At 45.7% G+C, this 22,116-nt stretch overlaps 1 protein-coding gene and 1 long non-coding RNA gene across 3 annotated transcripts in view; one reads left to right on the forward strand and one right to left on the reverse strand.

The window, feature by feature from the left end:
• Positions 1 to 22,116, forward strand: part of LOC139061125 (uncharacterized) — a 401,615-nt gene that overhangs the window by 315,091 nt on the left and 64,408 nt on the right. The window lies entirely within an intron of this gene.
• LOC139061122 (locomotion-related protein Hikaru genki-like) overlaps positions 1 to 22,116 on the reverse strand; it is a 128,413-nt gene that overhangs the window by 11,899 nt on the left and 94,398 nt on the right. For both annotated transcript variants that reach the window (XM_070540700.1, XM_070540709.1), the window contains 2 exons: positions 16,190 to 16,321; positions 5,605 to 5,862 (listed from right to left, as the gene is read on the reverse strand). In XM_070540700.1, coding sequence (XP_070396801.1) covers positions 5,605 to 5,862; positions 16,190 to 16,321 — 390 coding nt within the window. The remainder of the gene's footprint in view (positions 1 to 5,604; positions 5,863 to 16,189; positions 16,322 to 22,116) is intronic.

The following is a 22,116-nucleotide window of genomic DNA, read 5'->3' on the forward strand; positions in this document are numbered from 1 at the left end:
CTCTGCATTTTTGTTTTAAGCTACGTTTTTCTTGAACTACGTACCTACTCTCCAAAACGTGCTGCTGTACAGTACGTGTGAATTGTTCACGGGTGCAGGGGAATAGTTGAAATCCTTCAGACCGCGTAGTGTAAAAAAATCGGGATTATATTCTGGGGTATTAGGTATCCTAACCACGATACATCTGATTCTGCGACACACAGTAGCAGGAGACTTTGGATTAGTTTGACCACCTGGTGGTTAACGTGCACCTAAATCAAAGTACGCGAGCGTTTTCGCATTCCACCCCAATAGAAGAGCGTAGTTTAAGAAAACGAAAAGTTTGAATTTACTAAACGCCATTATATATAGCAGGCAAAGCGATGTGTGAAATTAGTTGTTAGAATAATTCTCGAAGTTGGAAATATTTCGAGTTCAGATCACCGCAAAGATTTTATATAGGAACAATATACATAAGTTGTATATTGTGTATTGTGTAGGGAGTGTAAGAGTAGGATTGAATATTAATATGCAGAAGACAGAGATAATGATAAATAGCCGGGCAAAGGAACAAGAGTTCAGGATCGCCAGTCGTCCTCTAGAGTCTGTGAAGTAGTACGCTTACTTAGGTCAATTAATCGCAGCGAACCCTGTTCATGAGACGGAAATTCACATAAGACTAAAAATGGGTTGGATCGCATACGGCAGACACTGGCGGCTCCTGACTGCAAGCTTAGCATCATCATTGAAAAGGAAGGTTTACAATCAGTGCATTTTAGCAGCGCTGACATATGGGGCAGAGACTTGGAGAGTGACAAAGAAGCTTGTAAACAAGTTAAGTAGCGTGCAAAGAACGATGGAACCAAGATTGGTAGCCATAACCTTAAGAGACAGAAAGAGAGCGGTTTGGATCAGAGAGCGAACGGGTATAGATGATATTCTAATTGACATCAAGAGAAAAAAATGGAGCTGGCAGGTCATGTAATGCGCAGGTTAGATCGCCGTTGGACCATAATGGTTACAGAATGGGTACTAAAACAAGGGAATTGCAATCGAGGACGACAGAAGACTAGGTGGAGCGATGAAATTAGGGAATTTGCGGGCGCTAGTTGGAATCGGTTGGCGCTGGACAGGGGTAATTGGGGATCGCAGGGAGAGGCCTTCGTCCTGCAGTGGACCTAAAACAGGCTGATGAGACTGCTGATGAGGCTGCTGATGAGGCTGCTGATGAGGCTGCTGATGAGACTGCTAATGAGGCAGCGGCTGATGAGGCTGCTGATGAGACTGCTGATGAGGCGGCGGCTGATGAGGCTGCTGATGAGACTGCTGATGAGGCGGCGGCTGATGAGACTGCTGCTGCTGCTGCCGCCGCTGCCGCCGCCGCCGCCGCCGCCGCCGCCGCTGCTGCCGCTGCTGCCGCTGCTGCCGCTGCTGCCGCTGCTGCTGCTGATGATGATGCATTGGTTATTCATTCCTAATGTCAGCCGAGCATGCCCAGTGGACGACGCTTATCCTGTGCAGCAGGCGTCGTAGATTCTATCTTCTTCGCTGTGTCATCATCCTCGGACGTGGCGGCAAGGACGCTCAAGGGTTCGGTGCGGGGTACACATGTGGGAAAATCATCGCTCCACGTACCATTGACGAGGCAGCGAATTAAAGGTTTTCCTTGTAGACGGTACCCTTCTTGACAATTGAACTCTTAGGATAAACTGCTTATTTGCCTCTTCTCTAGATGTTGCACTGTCGGTATCAGGGGGCATAGAGCAACACCTGATTGTCGGAAAAAACAAGAAATAAAGATTATTGTCCCATAATGCATATTAAAAAACTTCGGTTTTTCGCCCATCAAGCGAAGTATGACTAACTTCCAGAAAGGTGCCCACTCTTATTGCCCGCTATCTGGAAATGATGTTGTCGTTGCGCTTTAAAAAGTTTCATTCAAGGCAAATCGCCAACCTCGAGGTATCCTAAAGTCTTAGTCACATGGTTTGAACTAACAATAAAAACTACTCCTCTTTTCATGCATTTCAAGAACTGCTTTTACTAACGTAACCACCCGACGCTGTGCAACTCGATACAGTGTTTTAAAGGTGTGTACAATGCTTTCATTAACTACCGTGCAGATAATTACACACAGCGAGGATTGAGGATGCGAGCTCTTAAAGTGGTGGAGACCCGCCGTGGTTGCTCAGTGGCTGTGGTGTTGGGCTGCTGAGCACGAGGTCGCAGGATCGAATCCCGGCCACGGTGGCCGTATTTAGGTGGGGGCGAAATGCAAAAACACCCGTGTACTTAGATTTAGGGGCACGTTAAAAAGCCCCAGGTGGTCCAAATTTTCGGAGTCATCCACTACGGCGTGTCTCATAATGAGAAAGTGGTTTTGGAATGTAAAACCCCATAATTAATTTAAAGTGGTGGAGGAAGCCCAGCAAACAGCCTACTTTTGTTATCTTAGTTCTGCCGCCTCTCAAAGACGCTCTACACTCGCGAAGTCAGAGCGTGGCGCTGATATTTTGTGCCCCCTGCACATAGCAACGCAAAACTACCCAACGCAGCAGTAGCTGCCAAAGACAGAACTCTTGCTGGGTCCAGAAGTGAACCCGACCGCGGTGATTATCGTTGCTTGGTTAACAGGCTTAGTAGTGTTTCATAGTGCTGTTGACGTGCATAAATTCGTTTGCTATACTCTAACATGCATTTAGACAGTTTACTTTCTTTGTGTATTTGTTACTAAGAACTCATCTATTTTAACGTCCTTGGGACGAAACTGAAGCTCGTGCAGTAGCAGTGCATAGGCTAAACACGGAGTTTCTAATTCGTGTAACATAGAAACTCGCACCACGACAACACATGAACGCCGAACATATTGGCTCCGCCATAATTACTCTTCAGTTTTCTCCTCTCTTTATCTGAAAAACGGTTAGGTCTAGTGTGAAGGTGGAGATCCAACATCCGCCATGCCTGTCCAGTCAAGTACGACCATGTTGTCTCTAATTTGTACATTAAGCTCTTGTGTCGATCTGCCCCATGATATGACGGGGCTGGACGAGGCGGGCTTCGGTGCAGAAGGTTACAAGTGCGAAGTAGGGTATGGATGAAAAAACGGTAAATAAATATATTTACATATAGAAGATTGCGATTTTAGGGTTCTTCTTAGAATAGACCTGAAATGTAGCGTCCTGTGGCGGCTCCAGTGGCCATCACAGTCCTTATGGGAGGGTCTCCTAGTCCTTTGTAATCCTGTGTCGTGCCTAAAAACCTGCATGAAATCAATGTGTTGTGGCTGGTATCTTATTGGTGGCACGGATTTCCGTTATGCTGTCTTGCTACCTTCTTTACCTGGGACATTTCCCGCTTGAGAGCAATTACGTTGCCTACAATATTGCAAGATATGAGTGTTTTACGGCTGGTCTCTTCATCGCTGCACGTATTTTTCGAGATGCTGTCTTGCTCCTTCTTTATCTGGGACACTTCGCATTTGAGTGCAATTACGTTGCCGAAAACGCTTCAGGACAATAGGTGTTTTCTGGGTGATATCTGGACGGCTGCAGGCATTTCCGTTATGAAGTCTTGCTACCTTCTTTACCTGACACGCTTTGCCCTTGAGTGTAATTACCTTGCCTAAAATGATGCGGAAGAATGAGTTCCCTGGGGCTGCTTGCTGGATGGACACAGATATTTCCGGTATGCTGACTTGGTTCCTTCATTATCTGGGACGTTTCACACTTGAGTGCAATTACCTTTCCTAAAAGACTGTGGGACAATGACTTAACTATGCTGAGAGTCAGCACTGTGTGTATCCTTTGTACTTCGCGCTGTACTCACAGTCTTGATTGCCAAAGCATTTCTGCTATGCTGTCTTGCTCCCGTATTCATCTGTGAAGTTTGGGACTTGAGTGCAACTGCCTTGCCTAAAATGCTGCGGGACGATGAGTTTCTCGTGGCTGGTCCCTTGCTTACCGCAGGCATTTTTCCTTTATACTGCGTGGCTCCGTTATTTCTCTGGGACACTTCCCACTTGAATGCAATTAGCTTAAAGATTATGGGGTCTTACGAGCCAAAACCACTTTCTCATTATGAGGCACGCCGTAGTAGAGGACTCCGGAAATTTTGACCACCTTAACGCGCACCTAAATCTCAGTACACGGGTGTTTTCGCATTTCGCCCCCATCGAAATGCGGCCGCCGTGGGCGGGATTCAATCCCGCGACCTCGTGCTCAGCAACCCAACACCATAGCCACTGAGCAACCATGGCGGGTGCAATTAGCTTACCAAAAACGCTGCAGGACAATACCTTGGGGCAGGTCTCTCGATAGCCTCAGGGATATACGGTATGTTGTCGCATGGCATTCATTTCAGCGGGGTAGATTAAGAAAGAAATCACTTGAAATGGGCCCTTCTCAAAACTCCTGATTGTAAAATATTATACCTCCAAAGTTCCTTTCCTATTGGGAATCATACGCTTTCGTTCCAAATATATGTCGGTTAATAATTATTCTATAGTAATACCCTTTGTACAATTTCCTCTTTTTCGCTATCTCTTTTAGCCTATTTTTTACCCAGACATCCTTAACCACCAGATTCTTAGGCAATTCACCGCAGATGGTCAGTCGCATAGCATCAGCAAACCTGAATCACTGATTGCGCTGCCGACCTCTGAGCTCTTTCAGATTATCTAGAAAACCGTCATACAACCTAACAAACGTTTATCTAAGCAATAAGATTGTTCTTCGCTTCCCACTTCATATTCGTTGGATTACAGCGAAGAAATTTAGGGCTGTGATTCTACTTCGCCAGAGTACTGCGTTGCCCGCTAAAACAAAGTTGGCTTGTAACTTTACTTTCATAGATCACAAAATTGCAGTAACAGATGATATTTAAGGTAGCATCATCAAGTCTCAAATTGATTTTTTGATGCAAATTAAACATGAAGACTATTGGAGAGTTACCGAATCCTGCACCATTAAGCAGTTAGCGCAGAAGCGATTGGGTGGGGGCGTCTGGCTGTAGACATCTGGTTGAACGGGAAAGCAAGCAAGAAAAATTGTTGTCATAGGCCCCACATTAGGGTTCTTCGCTTTTTTTGACACAGCAAGCCAAGTCTATGACTTCCAAAATTTACGACATCCCACTGTGGGTTGTCTCCATGGTCGCGTCAAAGCTCCTACGTACGTGAAACCTACGCACCCTAATGAATGCCTCTGGTGAAACAGAAGCCGCCGCACAAGAAGCCACAGCCGTCACAGTCCTTCCTGTGTGTTCCGTTGTCACAGTGTAGATATTTAGAGGAATTTTTCAGGACTCACTGATGTGATGTACGGGAGAGCTACAAATGTCACCAGTAATCCGAACGGCCACTGTGAACGAATTTGTCAGATTGCAGGGGCACAGTGCGACAACATTTGCTGAAATGTGCAGAGTGGCGTTCGAGTAAAGACCATCTTGACCTGTTTATGCATTCATTCGGCTGTATGACTGGGGTTGCTGGGTTATGTGAAGGAACACATTACTGTGAAGTTGCCTAGCGTTCCCGAGTCTATGCTTTTTGAAATGTGTTCAAAATGTCAGAGATGGCTTGAAGACCCCTTAAAAACCAACTGGGCATGCGCAGTGCACGAAGCTCACCCGGCACAGCAGGAGCCGATTCCATCTGCCTCGCCGTGTCAGCTTCCTTGGACGCCATGGAACGGGCGCTCGATGTTTCGGTGGGAAGTTCGCAGGTAGGAAAAGGATCGCTCCATAAACCTTGACCAAGGCAGTGGACTGTAGATTTACCTTGTCGAATGTACCCGTTTTCGCAATCGAACTGGACGGCACGTCCTTTGCTTTCTTTCTTCCATACACGATTTGGCGCTGATGGGATCTCCGGACATCTGTAGAGATCTTGTTGAACGGAAAAGCAAAAAAGAAAGATGTCTGTCACAAGCCTAATTTACAGTACTATGATTTTTTTTTACACAGCAAGCCAAGTAGGAAGAACTTTAACAATCAGGATCCACTCTAACAACCGCCAATTCGGCATGGATGTAATCTTTGAACTTCAAGAACTTCGAGTAAGTGAAAATGGCCCTACTCAAGAGATCCTGAATAAGGTTTATCCTATGATTTGAAAAAAGGACTCTGTATATGTCTCTACGCAATTCTGAACGGCTCGTATAGGCGGAGCCAGGAGCCAGTGGCATGGAGGCCACTGGCCCTATGCAATTAAATGCAGCGTCATAAAAGTGTGTTGCATAAATGAACTACATACAGCGTTATAAATAAGCAGTGTGTAATACAGAAACTTTTTTTCGCTAAGATATATTGTTATTTGTTAATGAGATGCATAGTTGTAAACCTGATAGTTGATTTTTCTTTTGGAATTTTCAAGTACTGCTAAATGTATTGATAGCATAAATTGAAAATACATTTCCTGCAGCTACTAAATTTTAGGATCTCTGAAATGCAACAAAACTAATCAAATTCTGCACAATGGATGACGAGCAAAACGAGTTATCCATTGATATTCAACATGGGAGCTCCTGAGGTAAAGATTCCTGTTATTAAGCGTCAGTTTGTCGTATGTCATGCTGATGTTCGCTCAGCAGCATATGTGCGCATATTTTAATGCATGACCGAAGTGGCGTGCTTGTGCATTGGTGCGGCCTGCTTTAAGTTAACATGGAAGTCTTGGCATAGCGTTCACCTTTCCATGGCAAATTGAAGCACTCAGTACGTTAGAGCATATTACCATGCCGGAGTGGAACGGCAGGTGGGATGAAATAACTATTTACCGGCAGCCGAACAACCTTATTGAGCTCCATCGTGCACCGTCTCGAGAACCTCCATCAAAAACTTCTTGACAAGGTTATTTTGCATTCTTGAAACGCACTTCTACGCGAATGAAGAAATAAGCGCTTACTCAACGAAATCAAACCTTCTTCACGTTGGCCAGAATGGAACCACGACATAAGACATAGAAAATGTGCCAGTGACGATATTGGCGATTTTTATCGCCAACCCCTTCGAAACGGGGCGGTGACCAGTGGACCGCTAACCTGCTTGATGTAATCAGGTTTTCTTCATCTATCACAGCCTAGCATTCTGATAATCTCTTCTTGATCTTTTTTTCGTTAAAACCTCTACATCTATATCTTGCAGTTAGCTGTGTCTATAAAGACTCCGGTTCTGTCACTCATTTCCCCACTTTCTTTTCCCACCAATACTCGAAATGTTTTTTTCTTATGGCGACGGATGACCAGTTAATACTTGCATCCGCTGTGAATCGCAACGTTTCTGGAAGGTGGACGTTTCCTACAGGCCTTGCTACGAGAATATCTTGACATTCCATTAAGACATGCTGAGCCGTTTTCTGACTTTTCCTGCAGCATACACATGCCTCATCTTCGTGCGAATATCTGCATTGGTATACTTTTGTCCTCAGGCAGCCAGCTCGGGCCTCAATAGCAACGCGCCGCCCTTTGTGTTATTTTACAGGGTTTCCTTTCGGATTTCTTTCTTGCGGTATTCGAAAAAAACAATGGTCTTGTTTGTTTCCTCCCTTGGCATAAAATTTACCGTCGCTGTTTCTGTTACATTTCTTATGACTTCTAGTTGCGCATATACAATTGTAATTATTCCTTACATGGTTTCCAGCTTTCTCGACCGCTTCCTTCATTGCCTGTCTGCGCTTTTGAGGTAGAGTTATTTGCGCACTCTACACGCCCATTGCTATTCATCTATATTCTTGAGGGTTTCTTAGACACTAATCTTGCTGTGCGCTTCTCTGACTTTATAAGAAGCCCAAACCCTGTCACCCTGCACTGCCTCATTTGTGGTTTTACCGAGGGCCCTCAGTGCAAACCGGCCTAGCGACCTTTGGGTAATTTTAATTCCGAAAAGATCTCTAATTTTAAGCACAGAATTGCATATGCGAATATTAGCGTGGCCATCATCACTTCTTTCCAAGTTCGTCGCACCAGCTCATCTTCTGCAGCCACAAGGTACCCTACATTTATTTATAGCTCCATTCTACTTGTTTTTCGTCCTCAAGTTATCTTTGCGGGTGTATGAATAAGACTTTCTTTCGCTTATGTATAACCGAGGTAGTTATATCACTTGACTAAGGGTATCACTTGCTGTTGAAATTATACCACGTGACTGCTCATATCTCCATTAAATATCATAATCCCCCATTTCCTTGTGCTAAAGTTCAAGATATGTCGCTGAATTGTCACACGTATTCGCAAGTCTAAAACCTCTGCATCGTTCGCTAGTAGCACCATGTCGTCCGCATATATCAGACCAGGGGCACTCTGTTGCACCTTGTGCGCACTACGGATGTAAGACAAATCCAAACCTAATTCACTGTTTTGAAGTCGTCTTTCTTTCCCCTAACATAAAGCGTGAAACAATGGACGCAGAGGGCATCCTTGCTTATGTCCTTGGAGAATTTCCACAATTTCCTTGCCTTTGTGGCCTTCCGCTACGATTTTTACTTGCTTGCCCATATATATCGCTGTCAACAAACTCCACGAAATCACCATCTATGTGCTCGTCGGTAAGAATATCCCATAGGAATTCCTTGTATCCTTGTCGTAAGCTGAGTATCTAGAAATGCGATCCGTAAATGTCTATTCTGAGCTACTGAAATCTCTATGCACTAAGATAAGTTATGGATAAGGTTCATCCTACTGTCACGCCACCTAGTCGGAATTTCCTTTGTTTCATTCACTTGTTCTACGGCACTAGTCGGCTGTGCCTTGCTCTTTGGACCCACCTTCTTGATTAGCTGAATCGGGATTTCATCTGGTTTTCTTGCTGCCATGTTATCGAGGACATCTTATTCTACCTTTTTTACAGCAAAAGCTTTCTACATAAAATGTTGAGCTCTGTGGCTTTTCTGTTGACGGATCTTTTTTGCCGAAGTTATCACTTATAATGTCCGTCCTGTATTGCAACTAGTCTTCTCCTTCGAAGATGTTACCATCAGCACCCGTTATTTAATGTTTCCGAATCTTTAGTCTTCTTTTCGCGCTACTTGTTCCATCTAAGCAGTGCCTCTTCTTTGTGTAATCCCAACTGTTTGGCTTCCGTATGATCCCTAGACGCTGCTTACGATCTTTTACAGCTGGCTTAATTTCCTTTTACTACCACTTAAATGGTTTTCTCTTTCCTGTTCAGTGATTTTCCCGCAGGCACCCACTGTTGATATTTTTGCAAATGACGCTATAAAGCTGGCAGGTAAATAAAATGTAAATTTAAAGGCTAGAGCTATGTAGGCAGGGTGTCTCAACTACCATGCACCAAGATTTAGAAATATGTAAATACCATGTAGCTGGACAGAGCCAAAGTAATATTGGTTGCTGTCGCTTGGAGATACTCGGGCTACGTTTTACATTCTGCCTAATTACATAATCAGTCTTAATTATTAGTCAACTTGTCAAATAATATCGTTAGATCAAAAGTGTCAACGAGAAAACTGTAAAGCAACATGAAAAACTTCCGATACTGCTTTCTTTTGCTCAGTACGTGCTGCATAAGAGTGTTTTTCCCTAGCGTAAAAGAAGCACGCGAATACACGCAAAACTGGCGCGCGACTGCCCGCTCGAAGCGCTCTGCGTGTATTCGTGTGCTACTTTCACGCTCGGAAAAAACTTTTATGCAGCACGTATTGAGCAACAGAAAGCTGTACGGATAGTTTTTCAAGTTCCTCTACAATTTTCTCATTGACAATTTTAATCTAATTACAATATTTGAGAGGTTGGTTAGTTGACTAAGACTAATTAGGTAATTAGGCGGAATGCAAAAAAATACATTAAGTATATCCAAGCGACGGCGAATAGCATTACCTTGGTTTTGTCCAGCTACGTGCCATTTACATATTTTAAACTCTTGCTGCATCACTGTTCGGACACTGTATATCAGCTCAATTTCTCCTGATGCAGGTTTTAAATGCAAAGCATTTCTCGGCGAACATTCTCTACTTTGACAGCGTCCGTCCGTCCGTCCGTCCGTCTGTCTGTCATGGTGGCCTCATGCTCGTTTCGTTAACTTGGTAGGCCCCCCACACACTGCTTCGCATAACATAAATTCCCGCAAGGCGTGGAATCTGCCTGCTTTTTTGTTCATTAGATCTTCTATATTCTTGGCATGTAAGGTAAAGGTTTAAAGCAGGAGATCTCTTTGGTGTAGTCCGTCCGTCCGTCCGTCCGTCCGTCCGTCCGTCCGTCCGTCCGTCCGTCCGTCCGTCCGTCCGTCCGTCTGTCTGTCTGTCTGTCTGTCTGTCTGTCTGTCTGTCGGTCCGTCCGTCCGTCCGTCCGTCCGTCCGTCCGTCCGTCCGTCCGTCCGTCCGTCCGTCCGTCCGTCCGTCTGTCTGTCTGTCGGTCCGTCCGTCCGTCCGTCCGTCTGTCTGTCTGTCTGTCTGTCTGTCTGTCTGTCTGTCTGTCTGTCTGTCTGTCTGTCTGTCTGTCTGTCTGTCTGTCTGTCTGTCTGTCGGTCCGTCCGTCCGTCCGTCCGTCCGTCCGTCCGTCCGTCCGTCCGTCCGTCCGTCCGTCCGTCCGTCTGTCTGTCTGTCTGTCTGTCTGTCTGTCTGTCTGTCTGTCTGTCTGTCTGTCTTGGTGGCCTCATGCTCGTTTCGTTAGCTTGGTAGGCTCCCCACACACTGCTTCGCATAACATCGATTCCCGCAAGGCGTGGAATCTGCCTGCTTTTTTTCCATTAGATCTTTTATATTCTTGGCATGTGAGGTAAAGGTTTAAAGCAGGAGATCTCTTTGGTGTATATCGAAAGTGCAATGCGGCTTCCGCCTCTAAATATGCTGAAAAGGAAGCTTTCTCTCGGGGCCTCCTAACTAAATACGTCAGAAAGGAGAAATCGTTTTTCTCGGCAACGACAACAGCAAATTTGATGAGGTTTGTTGCAGTCATAGAGTTTCTCACTATAACACCTAGAGGGTAATCTGGCGCCACCGTCTATGGGAGTTTCTTAAGGGGGCACCGTGCCGTCATGGGAATGACGGTATGTGTGTCTGCGAGGCTCGTGTTGGCTGGTGTTGTAAGAGGCTTCGTCTAAAACGTGGATATGGCTACGCAAATAACGCGTTCTCAAAGTAAAATCTTCATAAAATGTTTCCATTTACGCATATTACATCTTTACTCACCCACGATGCATGACCAAGCGAAGAAAAGCAAGAACAGACGACCAACTGTTTCAAAGCGAGCGCGAACCTTGTCGTCTGTCCTCCAACTTTAGTGGCCCACTGATAGTTTTTACGTAACATGTAGTCGTACACACAATAACAAGTTCTCATAGTTAAACAAAACATGTTTTCGCGTAATAATAAAGTTAAAACAGCTTTTCGCGTGCTGTTCTAGAAGAAAATGAATCATTGTGACAGACGGAACGGTACTTGCCAAGCGCGTCTTCAAGGTGTCCTGTCTCTACGAGAACGATGCCAATCCGAATCCACAACATAACGGCATTCCCATGCATACCACAGCGCAGCAGCGCCAGATTTCCCTCTAGGTAATGTAGTGAGAAACTCTATGGTTGCAGTTAACAGAAAGTGTTAAAATCTAGTGACCGTTGGGAGCGAATTTTCAATTTATGCAGTCATTTTTTTATAAATATGTTTGAAGAATCACAGATTTTGAGGAAACGAAACTATCAAGTTGACAATTCTAACTCTGCAATAAAATATGATATCACAAATCTGTCAATTCTATATAGTAGTACATCTAAAGCAGACAAAACTGATGAATTACACATGGCGCTCAAGTACAGCATTATATGTGAGTAGGACTATTTCAAAACCTATCTAAACAATGTTACAAATTCACCTAAGTAATAAATTGATATATCAGATTTGTCCGTTGTGGATGCTTTAAAGGATGTAGCTAACAGAACTGCGATAGCTGTTCTTGGTACAGAGCAACAACTTTGTAAATCTGTGGATTCTGTTGTTTTAAACCTGCAAATTTGTGAAAAAGATATTTTAAAAAATTCAGGCTTTACATCAAATTTCTGCTTGTAACAGCTACTAGAATTTCACTTTGTCTCTAAAATGCAACAAATTTTATCAATATCTACCGAGTGGTTATCTCAGAAAAGCGTTTCTCCTTTTTACATGCGTTTGAATAGACGGCATCGGAGTCGGGCCCCAGCTAAAGCTTCCTCTTAAGCGTGGATACAGGGCACTCATTATGAGGTTTCGCACGTACAGACGAGCATGGAAATGCAAGTAGGAATTCTATTCTGTCCCTCGGCTTTCACATTTCAACTCTGCCTGCAAGTTATATATGCACTTCAAACAAAGCGTCCCTCGCTTAATATCTAGGCTGGGACATCATAGTAATGCACCATACAAATCCACAACACCCAACTCCTGGTCAAACTTACTGCCACAGCATAGTGTGCCAATTTCACAGTAGAAATTTTGTACATAACATACAGTGAGTTATCTAAAGTCTACATATTCTACCAGTAAGATTTGTGAACCGAGCAGTCTTGGTCAGATCTTTCTCTAACAGGTAAATTCACTTACCTGTTAGTTTAAATAGAGATATTACCACATTTGGCCCTTCTGGGCCAAATGTGGGCCAAATCAACCAATTGATTTGGCGACGCATATCGAAACGTGAACAGGCCTTCCACTCAGCAGGAAGCAAAACAGGAAGCATGCAGTTGCCCAAAAAAGTAAAACCTCAAATAAGCTGCCCAGAAGCATAACTCAATAACGAAGGTGTCAATGCCGCAGTTTATGGGGGTCACTTAACCACTAACAGCTGTCATCATTTGTTTTTCTTTATGTTTTTCTTTTGCTCAATGACATATATACGTCCGGTAAATACTCTAGGGAATTGTAATCGTAATGCTGCTTATGCGAATAAAAGGAGCAGAGAGTGGGTCGAAGGTATCATTTTTTTTTTCAATCGATGAAGCCTGAATTATCCGTTTAAAACAGCTGGTGTTACGTTTAATGCCATTCCCAAAATTTTGCCTAGCCACGTTTGAACACAACTGTTGTTACGTGAACCAGCTGTTCAGCACATGTCCGGATTGTAGATTAAACAGAATCAGACCGCTGAATAATCGCCCATACATCCTTCACTGTCACTTTCCGAGGCGAATACAATCTGTTCTTGACCTCACTCTGCATCTAAAAAGTAAGGAAAGAAAGCCAAAACAAGAAAACGCAATGCCTGCTATTTGTTAATTAACTGGCGAATCAGAGGCCGAATTTACACAGCTTTAGTTCCGGCGAACTGTCTGTTGATGGCCGGTTACCTTCGTTAATACGTCCAACACACGAGTGGTTGCTACCTGTCCTTACGGTTAAAGCGGCGTAACATCTTTTTGCAAATACGAATGCCGATTCCATGGTGAGCCTTTGCTTTCTATTGCATTCAAATTCTGGATAAGAATGAAAACAAGCTTTCGCGAGAGCTAATGGAAGCGTTTCACATCACAAACAAGAAGAAGGTGTGCATAAGTGACACATGTGAATTCTTGCGCAGAAATGAACAAATGTTTACGAGCAATAAAAACAGCGCTAAACGACGGGACGAGTGAAGGGACACAGACAACGGCGCTGACTAACAACCAAAGTGTGTTTATTCCGTCAGTCAGCATATATATGCTCCGCCGTTATCTGAAACCACGGAATCTACAGCATAGGGCATGCGCAGGGGGAATGCAATTAATGTGATAAGAAGGCAATCTCCTTTGGAAGGAGAGAAATGGACGGGAGGCTTACACATGCATCACCACTAACGTGAATGTGGAAGGCTTCGGATATAAGGCGTGCGCGGTCATCACGATATTTTGACAGATAGGTTACACCTTCGAAGGATGGCTTGCAACCGCATTCATTGCACAACTGACTATCTTTTGCCCGTTTTTGAAATTTGTTGAAGTGCTCGCGCATGCGGTCGTTGATGCAACGCCCCGTTTGGCCGATATAAAAACGCTTGCATGAAAGAGGGATCTTGTAAACCACACAGCCACAACAGTCAGCAACAAACCTCTGTCTGTGCTGTTTTTTACAACTTTTTTTGTTGTTATAGCTTACCCTATTGACTTGGTGGCACAGGCTACCTAACTTATTTTTGGCAGTAAACAGCAACCTGACGCCTGCCCTACTGACAACCTTTTTGAGGTTGTGCGCAACCTGGTGAACATATGGTATTACCGCAACCACTTGCCGTGAGCGATTCTCGGACAGAGCAGCTGCCGACTGCTTTCCTTTAAGATTCGCTACGAGGCTTTCAGCGATGCTGGTCAAAAGTGGTACAGAGAACCCTGCGAGCTTCAGTCTGGCTACTTGCTTTTCGAAGCTTACATCCCCTTGGTGGTCACATGACCGGATGAGGGCCGCCTTCATGCAGGAACTTGCTATACCGCGCTTGACTATCTTTGAGTGCGCGGACGAAAATGGAAGAAGGTGCTTACGAGACCTAGGAGCGTAACCCCAACATACATGATTGCTTGAGAACGTTAGCTCCAAGTCTCAGAAACGGAGCTTGTTGTCTGACGGATGCTCCGTGGTCAATTCGAAAGAATCTAGAGCTGTGCGGAACAAGTCAAATATTATAGCAGCAGCAGGCTGCGCGTCAGTGGCGTTAGTATTGTAAAAAATTAGAAAGTCATCGACGTATCGCATCACATTTACAGTGCTTATCTGGCTGAGCTTAGTTACAAGATTGCGGTCATAGCTGGCTAATAAAATGTCACTAAGAACAGGGGCTATACATGAACCGATGCACACACCTTTCTTCTGTATAAAAATCTTATCCTCCATTGAAACGAAAGTGGAAAGCATATAAAACCTTAAAAGCTCTAAAAACTTGTCGACGTTGATACCACATGCATTCTGAAACCTAAGAATGCCATATTTGTCTATGCAATGGCCGACTTCAATGCATACATCATCTTGAGGCAAGGAGTAGTACAAGTCCTTGATGTCCACGGAAAAGGCTCGGACAGCCTCTGGACATTCCTCACGGAGGAAGGTGGAGACAGTACCTGGCGTCTTTATGAGGACGGGGTCATCAATGTCGAGGAGGCACAAAAACCTTTGCAGGAACACTCCCAATTGTTCCAACTGTGCCCATTTCGGGCCATTGTTTCTGAGCGTGGAACCTGGCAACGACAATTGGGAGTGTTCCTGCAAAGGTTTTTGTGCCACACTTTGGTTGTTAGTCAGCGCCGTTTTCTGTGTCCCTTCACTCGTCCCGTCGTTTAGCGCTGTTTTTATTGCTCGTAATCATGAACCAACCAGCCCAAATACGTACTCTCTTGAACAAATGTTGTCCAAAAAAATGCCATGACTTCTTTTTGTTTCCTTCAGGTGGTTTTGCAAGAGGACAACCATATTGGTGGCCTCATGCGCTGTGCCGTCTGGCACGTTGCCTGTTTCTTTACGGGGTGATCATATTTTATGTTTTACGGAATCTCGAGAAATAAACTGTGGTAGATAGCATAATTGTTGTCCTTCAGCTGCATTATTCGAAGAGGCCGACAATACTAACGCCACAAATTGAAACACATATTTGGATAACAAAGAAAAATTCGCTAATTGACTTCTTAACTGGATACGCCTTGCAAACCAACGAGCTGCAATTCGTAAATTGTGGTATGTACCATAAAGCCATTAATTAAGAAGTTAATCGGTGATTTCTGATATGTGTTTCCATCTCTATTGACGTAATGTCCGCCTGTCTGAATAATACAGCTCTAGGACTAGAATAATGTTGTCTGCAACGGACAATTTTTAATAATTCTCTAAAACTTATAAATTATCACCCAGTATATGTACGTGTTGCGCCTCTAATAAACTTCAGTTGATAGCTAGCGCGTGTCTGGTGTCTGTACGGCTCTCCCGTCTAAAATGTGCTCTATTGTTAAAGCTGCAAGTATGAAAGAAGAAACTCAGCAAGTCGCGAATATTTCGACAGATCATTTACAAAACCGCGTCATTATCAAAGATCTTTAAAAAAAAGGTAACTTTACCATTGCGCGACTTACAACGTTATCTTACACGTTAATACAATTTTGTCGCTAGCAAAGTCCACTCAATGTATTATACGCTGCTACGTTAACTTTATATATTATCGCTTGAGTATGGGTTTTTACAATGTCGGTTATGAAGCTGGCAACACATCATCCGGTTAAATTGCCGTGTTTGGCTTTGATGGCTAAGCAAGGTGTAAAACGACATCAGTATACTTACGGTGACCACGCACGGGGATTGACCGGAAGGATGTCCTCTCGTAGGATTTCTCACATCTAACAACTGTCTGTTCGCCGTTTCCGAGTCTGAACTTTGCTCTCACAATGTATGTCCTTCCCGAGCGTGTTCTCTCTGAAAATAATTGGTTTTAGTGAGCACACGCAGGTCAGTAAAAGAAAGTCATGCCACGCACATCGAGTTTTGTTTGGTAGATAGCAGAATATATGTTGAAGCTATAGTAGCCAACGGCAAGCGTGTACCGTATTTTCCGGTGTATAAGACGCACCCTTGTATAAGACGCACTCGCCATATATGAAGGCTCTCATTGAAAAAGTTGGTATATAAGACGCACCCCAATTTACCCACTTAGGCTAGTCAGGGTTAATTAAACACGCTTGATCGACCATCGCGAAATGAACCATGGGTGGACTCATCTGATCGCATAAAAGCTCCGTAGAGCTAAATAAAGTTATCCTACCCACCTATCTGTGAGAAGTTCTTGGTTTATGGGGTTTAACGTTCCAAAGCGACTCAGGCTATGAGAGACGCCGTAGTGAAAAGCCCCGGAAATGTCGACCACTGACATCGCACAGTACACGGGCCTCAAGAATTTCTCCATCAAAGAAATTCTAGCCGCCGCGGCCGGGATTGAACCCGCGTCGTTTGGGTCAGCAGTCGAGCACCATAACCACTGAGCCACCGCGGCGGCCTGTGAGAAGCTCTTAAGCAACCCTAAGTGATCGCAAAGGGCAACACTCACGCTATACCCGCCCACGTTTTAGCAAAAAAGAAAGAAAAATACGTCGAAAGAACTCTCCCATATGTCCATAACAACATTTTATTTTTACTTAAAACCATCGAAGTCTTCATCTTCGGATGCGCTCTCAAAAAGCTCGCCCATTTCTGGAGGCAACGCGGCTGAAGCATTCTCTTCATACTCAGAACCGCTGGTCTGATTGTCGTCGTGCTCGGTTGGCGATGAAGCTAGCAGGCCAGCCTTCCGGAACCCTGCAGTTATGGTTGCCACTCTAACTCCAGGCCTCATGGACCCACTTCGCAACTTCGCTGTAAGAAGCGATAATTTGAACTTCGCGGTGTAGCTCTTGCGCAACTTCGGTGGCATACTGTAGTAAGACTGCGCACGACAGGTGTAGGTAGTGGAAAACACACGCCGAAGTCACCAACACAGACGTAATACGTACACGGTTGCGAAGTTGCAAAGAATGACTAAAAAAGAACGCCGGCTTGGCTTGTCTTGACCATGTCGAGAAGCGCTACTGTCGCCATCTTTGGGAATTTCACATTACTTTTGCTTGCGCCTCCGAAACGACCGCGTGTTTGCGATTCTGGAAGTCGTCATCCCCGCCGTTTCATGATAAAGTTCACCTAAAAAAAGTTGCGCACGGCGGTCCCCGTATTGAAGTATTAACCGTGCTACTACCGCATCATTGGTAGTGATATTTTTTCAGTGAAAAAAGCTTGAGCATGAACCTGAGTAATTTCTGAACCCGCAAAAAAAAAAAAACGAAAAATTCGCATATAAGACGCACCCTTGTATAGGACGCACCAGCAAGCTTTTTGGAAAAAAACCGCGTCTTATACACCGGACAATACGGTACTTACTGCTCACAGAGAACACGCGTACGTGATAATATATTCAAGGCCGCTAGCCCCCTCTCGTCTCGATCGGCCACTTGGAGAGGTGCATCATAATAAATGGATAAAAGCGATGGAAAATAATCTTTACAAGACACAACTTCAGAGGCCGCACATTTGTAGCAGTTCTTTTCAGTTTCTATTTTATTTTGCCATTCGCCATTGGCTTGCACGAAGACGCGCCTCCACTATTTCAGTTATCGGCCATTTAGCGAGATAATTAATGAGAAACAAATAGAACGGCAAGGAAATCGTTTTCCCGAAATACAGCCCTGAGAAATCAAGAAAGAAATCATGCACCAGTGATAGTTTCAAAAGCCAGACAGCTAGCAGTGTGTCCCAGCCCAAAGCAAGAGCGTACCTACTGCTGCCAAAGGGCACACGGTCTCCAGCGCCCTGACAGAGCATCACGAAAAGACTGGACATAGTATTAACTGGAATTCGGCTTCTATCATCGAAATAGAGAAAAAAGTATCATCCCGATTGCTCCTTGAATCATTCTGCATACAATCTACTACTAACACGATAAAACGGACACGGGGACCCCTCCCTGAGCTGTACGCAAGCGCATTACGTCTTCCGACGCGTATATAATAAAGACCACCATGCATTCGCTCATTGTGAACAAGGCACCCGTATTGGGCGCCGAAACGTCAATCTGTGTTTTGAATTTTTTCAGTTGCAGAGTGTACGTTTATTCAGCCATGTTCTTTCCTCGACAGACGAGTTTTCGTCAAACTTTAGAATTCATGTAATATATTCAATGAGCGAGTCAACAGAATTAACGGAAGCTGATGTACAGGTAAATTTCTAAAAGGTTTCATCTGTTCTCAGAAATTATGTAAATCGTGCCGAACAGGGACATAAATATTCAGACTAGAGCTACGCTCCATATACCCTCTGTTTGCAATTTTCAGAATTTACTGACTTATTGAATGCAGATATATTAACAGAGATGTACACTAACAGCTTCCAAAACGCAAAAGAAGAAAGAATGAAAGAAAGAGACCAAAACAAGCGAAAACATAAAATGGGCCACAGAGGACTGAAGTAGGGCACGTTGGCTATGGTCGGTTCATAGATTCAGTATTTTTTTTTTCTGCGCTCTGTGTATGCATCTGTTCCTATTCATCTCCTGTTTTCCTCGCGCAGCTTAAAATGCCGTTAAGGCCACTGGCCGCCCGTAAGCAATTGTCAAAATGCATGTTCGCACAAGTGAAACATTCCCTGGCCTTAGTCTTTGTGTAGGTACCTCGATCCGTTAGATTATGCCCTTCACTGAAGCAACAAATCACGCTCTACAAGGTTCACGAAATCAGAGAACGTACGTTCCGGGTGCTCTGTTCGTCTGCGAGTTATTTTTACAAAATGTTTACCCGACTACTGCACTCCAAGTGTGCTCACTGTAAGCTAAACCAGAGTCTTTCCATGTGTTTCTGGTCACGAAACTCCGCCGTCACGCTATGGGAGAGGTTCATATTGTCACGTGGTAGTGACGTTAAAGAACACAGCAGCAGTACTGTGAAAGACAAACTAGCTTTTATTGGGCGAACCTGTGCCCACAAAACAGGGTACACTTAAAGCACAACGATAGCGGCGAACACAGTCGGCGATCGTCGAAAATCTGATCAGCGGGTCCAGTGCGTCGGCTTTTATACAGTAGTCGTCGAATGTTCCAGATTAATCGTTCGGACCCGCGTGCCTTCCACAAAGTTCTACACCATTCACGTTACGCGATGAAATCAGATAACACAAGGTTCGGCGACAACAGACAGCCGAGTAGAAGCATCGATAACTTTCCAGAAACATCGGATACATTCAGGCGCGTCCCTCGCTGTGCGATTACAGTTGTTAAGTGGCGAAACGTGGTCGCCCGATAAATATAAATACACGTGTCAATACCCCCCTCTTAAAAAGCATCGTCCCGATGCTACAAAGAGATCTGGTGACATCTGGTGGAGGTGCTTTTGGTCCATGTACCGCACGCCCCCGACAAGCCGTGATCCAAGCCCGGACCGTAAAGAGAGCACCAACGTAGTCACGGACCATCGAGTAAGCCGTCGTCTACAACAGCTGCCCCCGGAGCACGGACTTCTGCCTGAGAAGACCAAGAAGATTGTGGCCAAGACAACCACAATGGCTGCCCCAGTCTCACCCATCGTACTTCAACGACCCAGAGAGCCCCCTACCTTCCGTGGAGCTACGTCGGAGGATCCTGAAACCTGGCTGGAAACCTTCGAAAGGATCTCGACCTTCAATAGCTGGACCTCTGAAGATAAGCTACGACACGTGTACTTCTCCTTGGAAGATGCCGCGAGGACTTGGTTCGAGAACCGGGAGTCCACCCTAGCAACATGGGACCTGTTCCGCAGTAACTTCCTGAGGACGTTCACGAGCGTTGTCCGAAAAGAAAGGGCCGAAGTTCTGCTGGAAACCCGAGGCCAACTACCTAATGAGACCATCGCTATCTTTACAGAAGAGATGACCCGTCTCTTCCGGCACGCCGACCCGGAAATGTCCGAAGAGAAAAAAGTGCGTTTCTTGATGCGAGGCGTAAAGCCAGAACTTTTCGCCGGACTAATCCGAAACCCACCGAAGACCGTAGCCGAGTTCGTGACAGAGGCTACGACGATTGAGAAAACGTTAGAAATGCGCACTAGGCAATATAACCGCCAAGTGCTCACGCCTCAGTGCGCCGTCCAAGCGCTGGGCTCCGTTGATCTCCAAGAGACCATAAGGGCCATTGTGCGCGAAGAACTCCGCAAGGTCTTGAATTCGTCGCAGCCTCAAGTAGCCTCGATTGCTGACATCGTGAAAGATGAGGTTCAGCGATCACTGGGAGCCCCTGAGGTGCAACCTGAATTACCGCAGCCCCAGCCAGAAGCGATGACCTACGCCGCCGTCGCACGTCGTCAAGGACCCCCGCCGCGACCGCGCCAGGGCCCTGTCGCGACGCAATTCCGTCGTCCGCCGCCACCGCCGCCAGCACGCCCACCTGTCACCCAGCGCACCTACCCAAGGAAGACCGACGTTTGGCGCTCTCCCGACCACCGCCCGCTCTGCTACCACTGCGGCGAAGCCGGCCACGTCTACCGACGATGCCCATACCGGGAGATGGGACTGCGAGGTTTCGCCGTCAACGCTCCGCGCCCGCAGCAAGGTGAACGCCCTCGCGATATCGCCGACTACCTCGCCGCCACTCAGTGGAACCCTCGACGACCATCCCGTTCGCCGTCACCAGGCCGCTACCTGTCGCCGCAGCGCCGACCATACACTGGCCCAGCCCGGGGCCGGTCAGCGAGCCCATATCCGGAAAACTAAAAGCAGCAACCGATGGAGGTGCGGTTGCTGTTCGTCGAACTGACGAAGATCCTCCGCCGCTGACGAAGACGACGACGAAACGATCTCGACGACATAACAACGACACGCCGCCGTCTCGACGAAGTCAGGAAGGCAAGACTACACCGACGAACGACGAATTGACGACGCGACGTTCCAACTTCAGTTCAACACGACGCAGCCGTGATCCGACGCCACGACCTAACTGCAATGCCAGACAAAGAACCACCGACCTCGACGTGCTTCTCGACGGCCACGCAGTCACTGCCTTAGTCGACACAGGGGCTGATTACTCCGTCACGAGTGGACACATCGCCGCCCATTTGAAGAAAGTTAAAACTGCATGGGAAGGCCCTCAAATTCGGACCGCTGGTGGACACCTGATTACGCCGACTGGAATCTGCACGGCAAGAATTACCGTTCATGACCGGACTTACCCAGCACCTCCACCAGATGTCACGTGGTAGTGACGTTAAAGAACACAGCAGCAGTACTGTGAAAGACAAACTAGCTTTTATTGGGCGAACCTGTGCCCACAAAACAGGGTACACTTAAAGCACAACGATAGCGGCGAACACAGTCGGCGATCGTCGAAAATCTGATCAGCGGGTCCAGTGCGTCGGCTTTTATACAGTAGTCGTCGAATGTTCCAGATTAATCGTTCGGACCCGCGTGCCTTCCACAAAGTTCTACACCATTCACGTTACGCGATGAAATCAGATAACACAAGGTTCGGCGACAACAGACAGCCGAGTAGAAGCATCGATAACTTTCCAGAAACATCGGATACATTCAGGCGCGTCCCTCGCTGTGCGATTACAGTTGTTAAGTGGCGAAACGTGGTCGCCCGATAAATATAAATACACGTGTCAATATACTGCCCAAAGGTGCCGCGACGCGGCGCCACTGTGCCACAGAGGGCATCGTTCGCG

Source organism: Dermacentor albipictus, chromosome 1 (genome assembly GCF_038994185.2).
Source record: "Dermacentor albipictus isolate Rhodes 1998 colony chromosome 1, USDA_Dalb.pri_finalv2, whole genome shotgun sequence".
NCBI classification, from domain to species: domain Eukaryota; kingdom Metazoa; phylum Arthropoda; class Arachnida; order Ixodida; family Ixodidae; genus Dermacentor; species Dermacentor albipictus.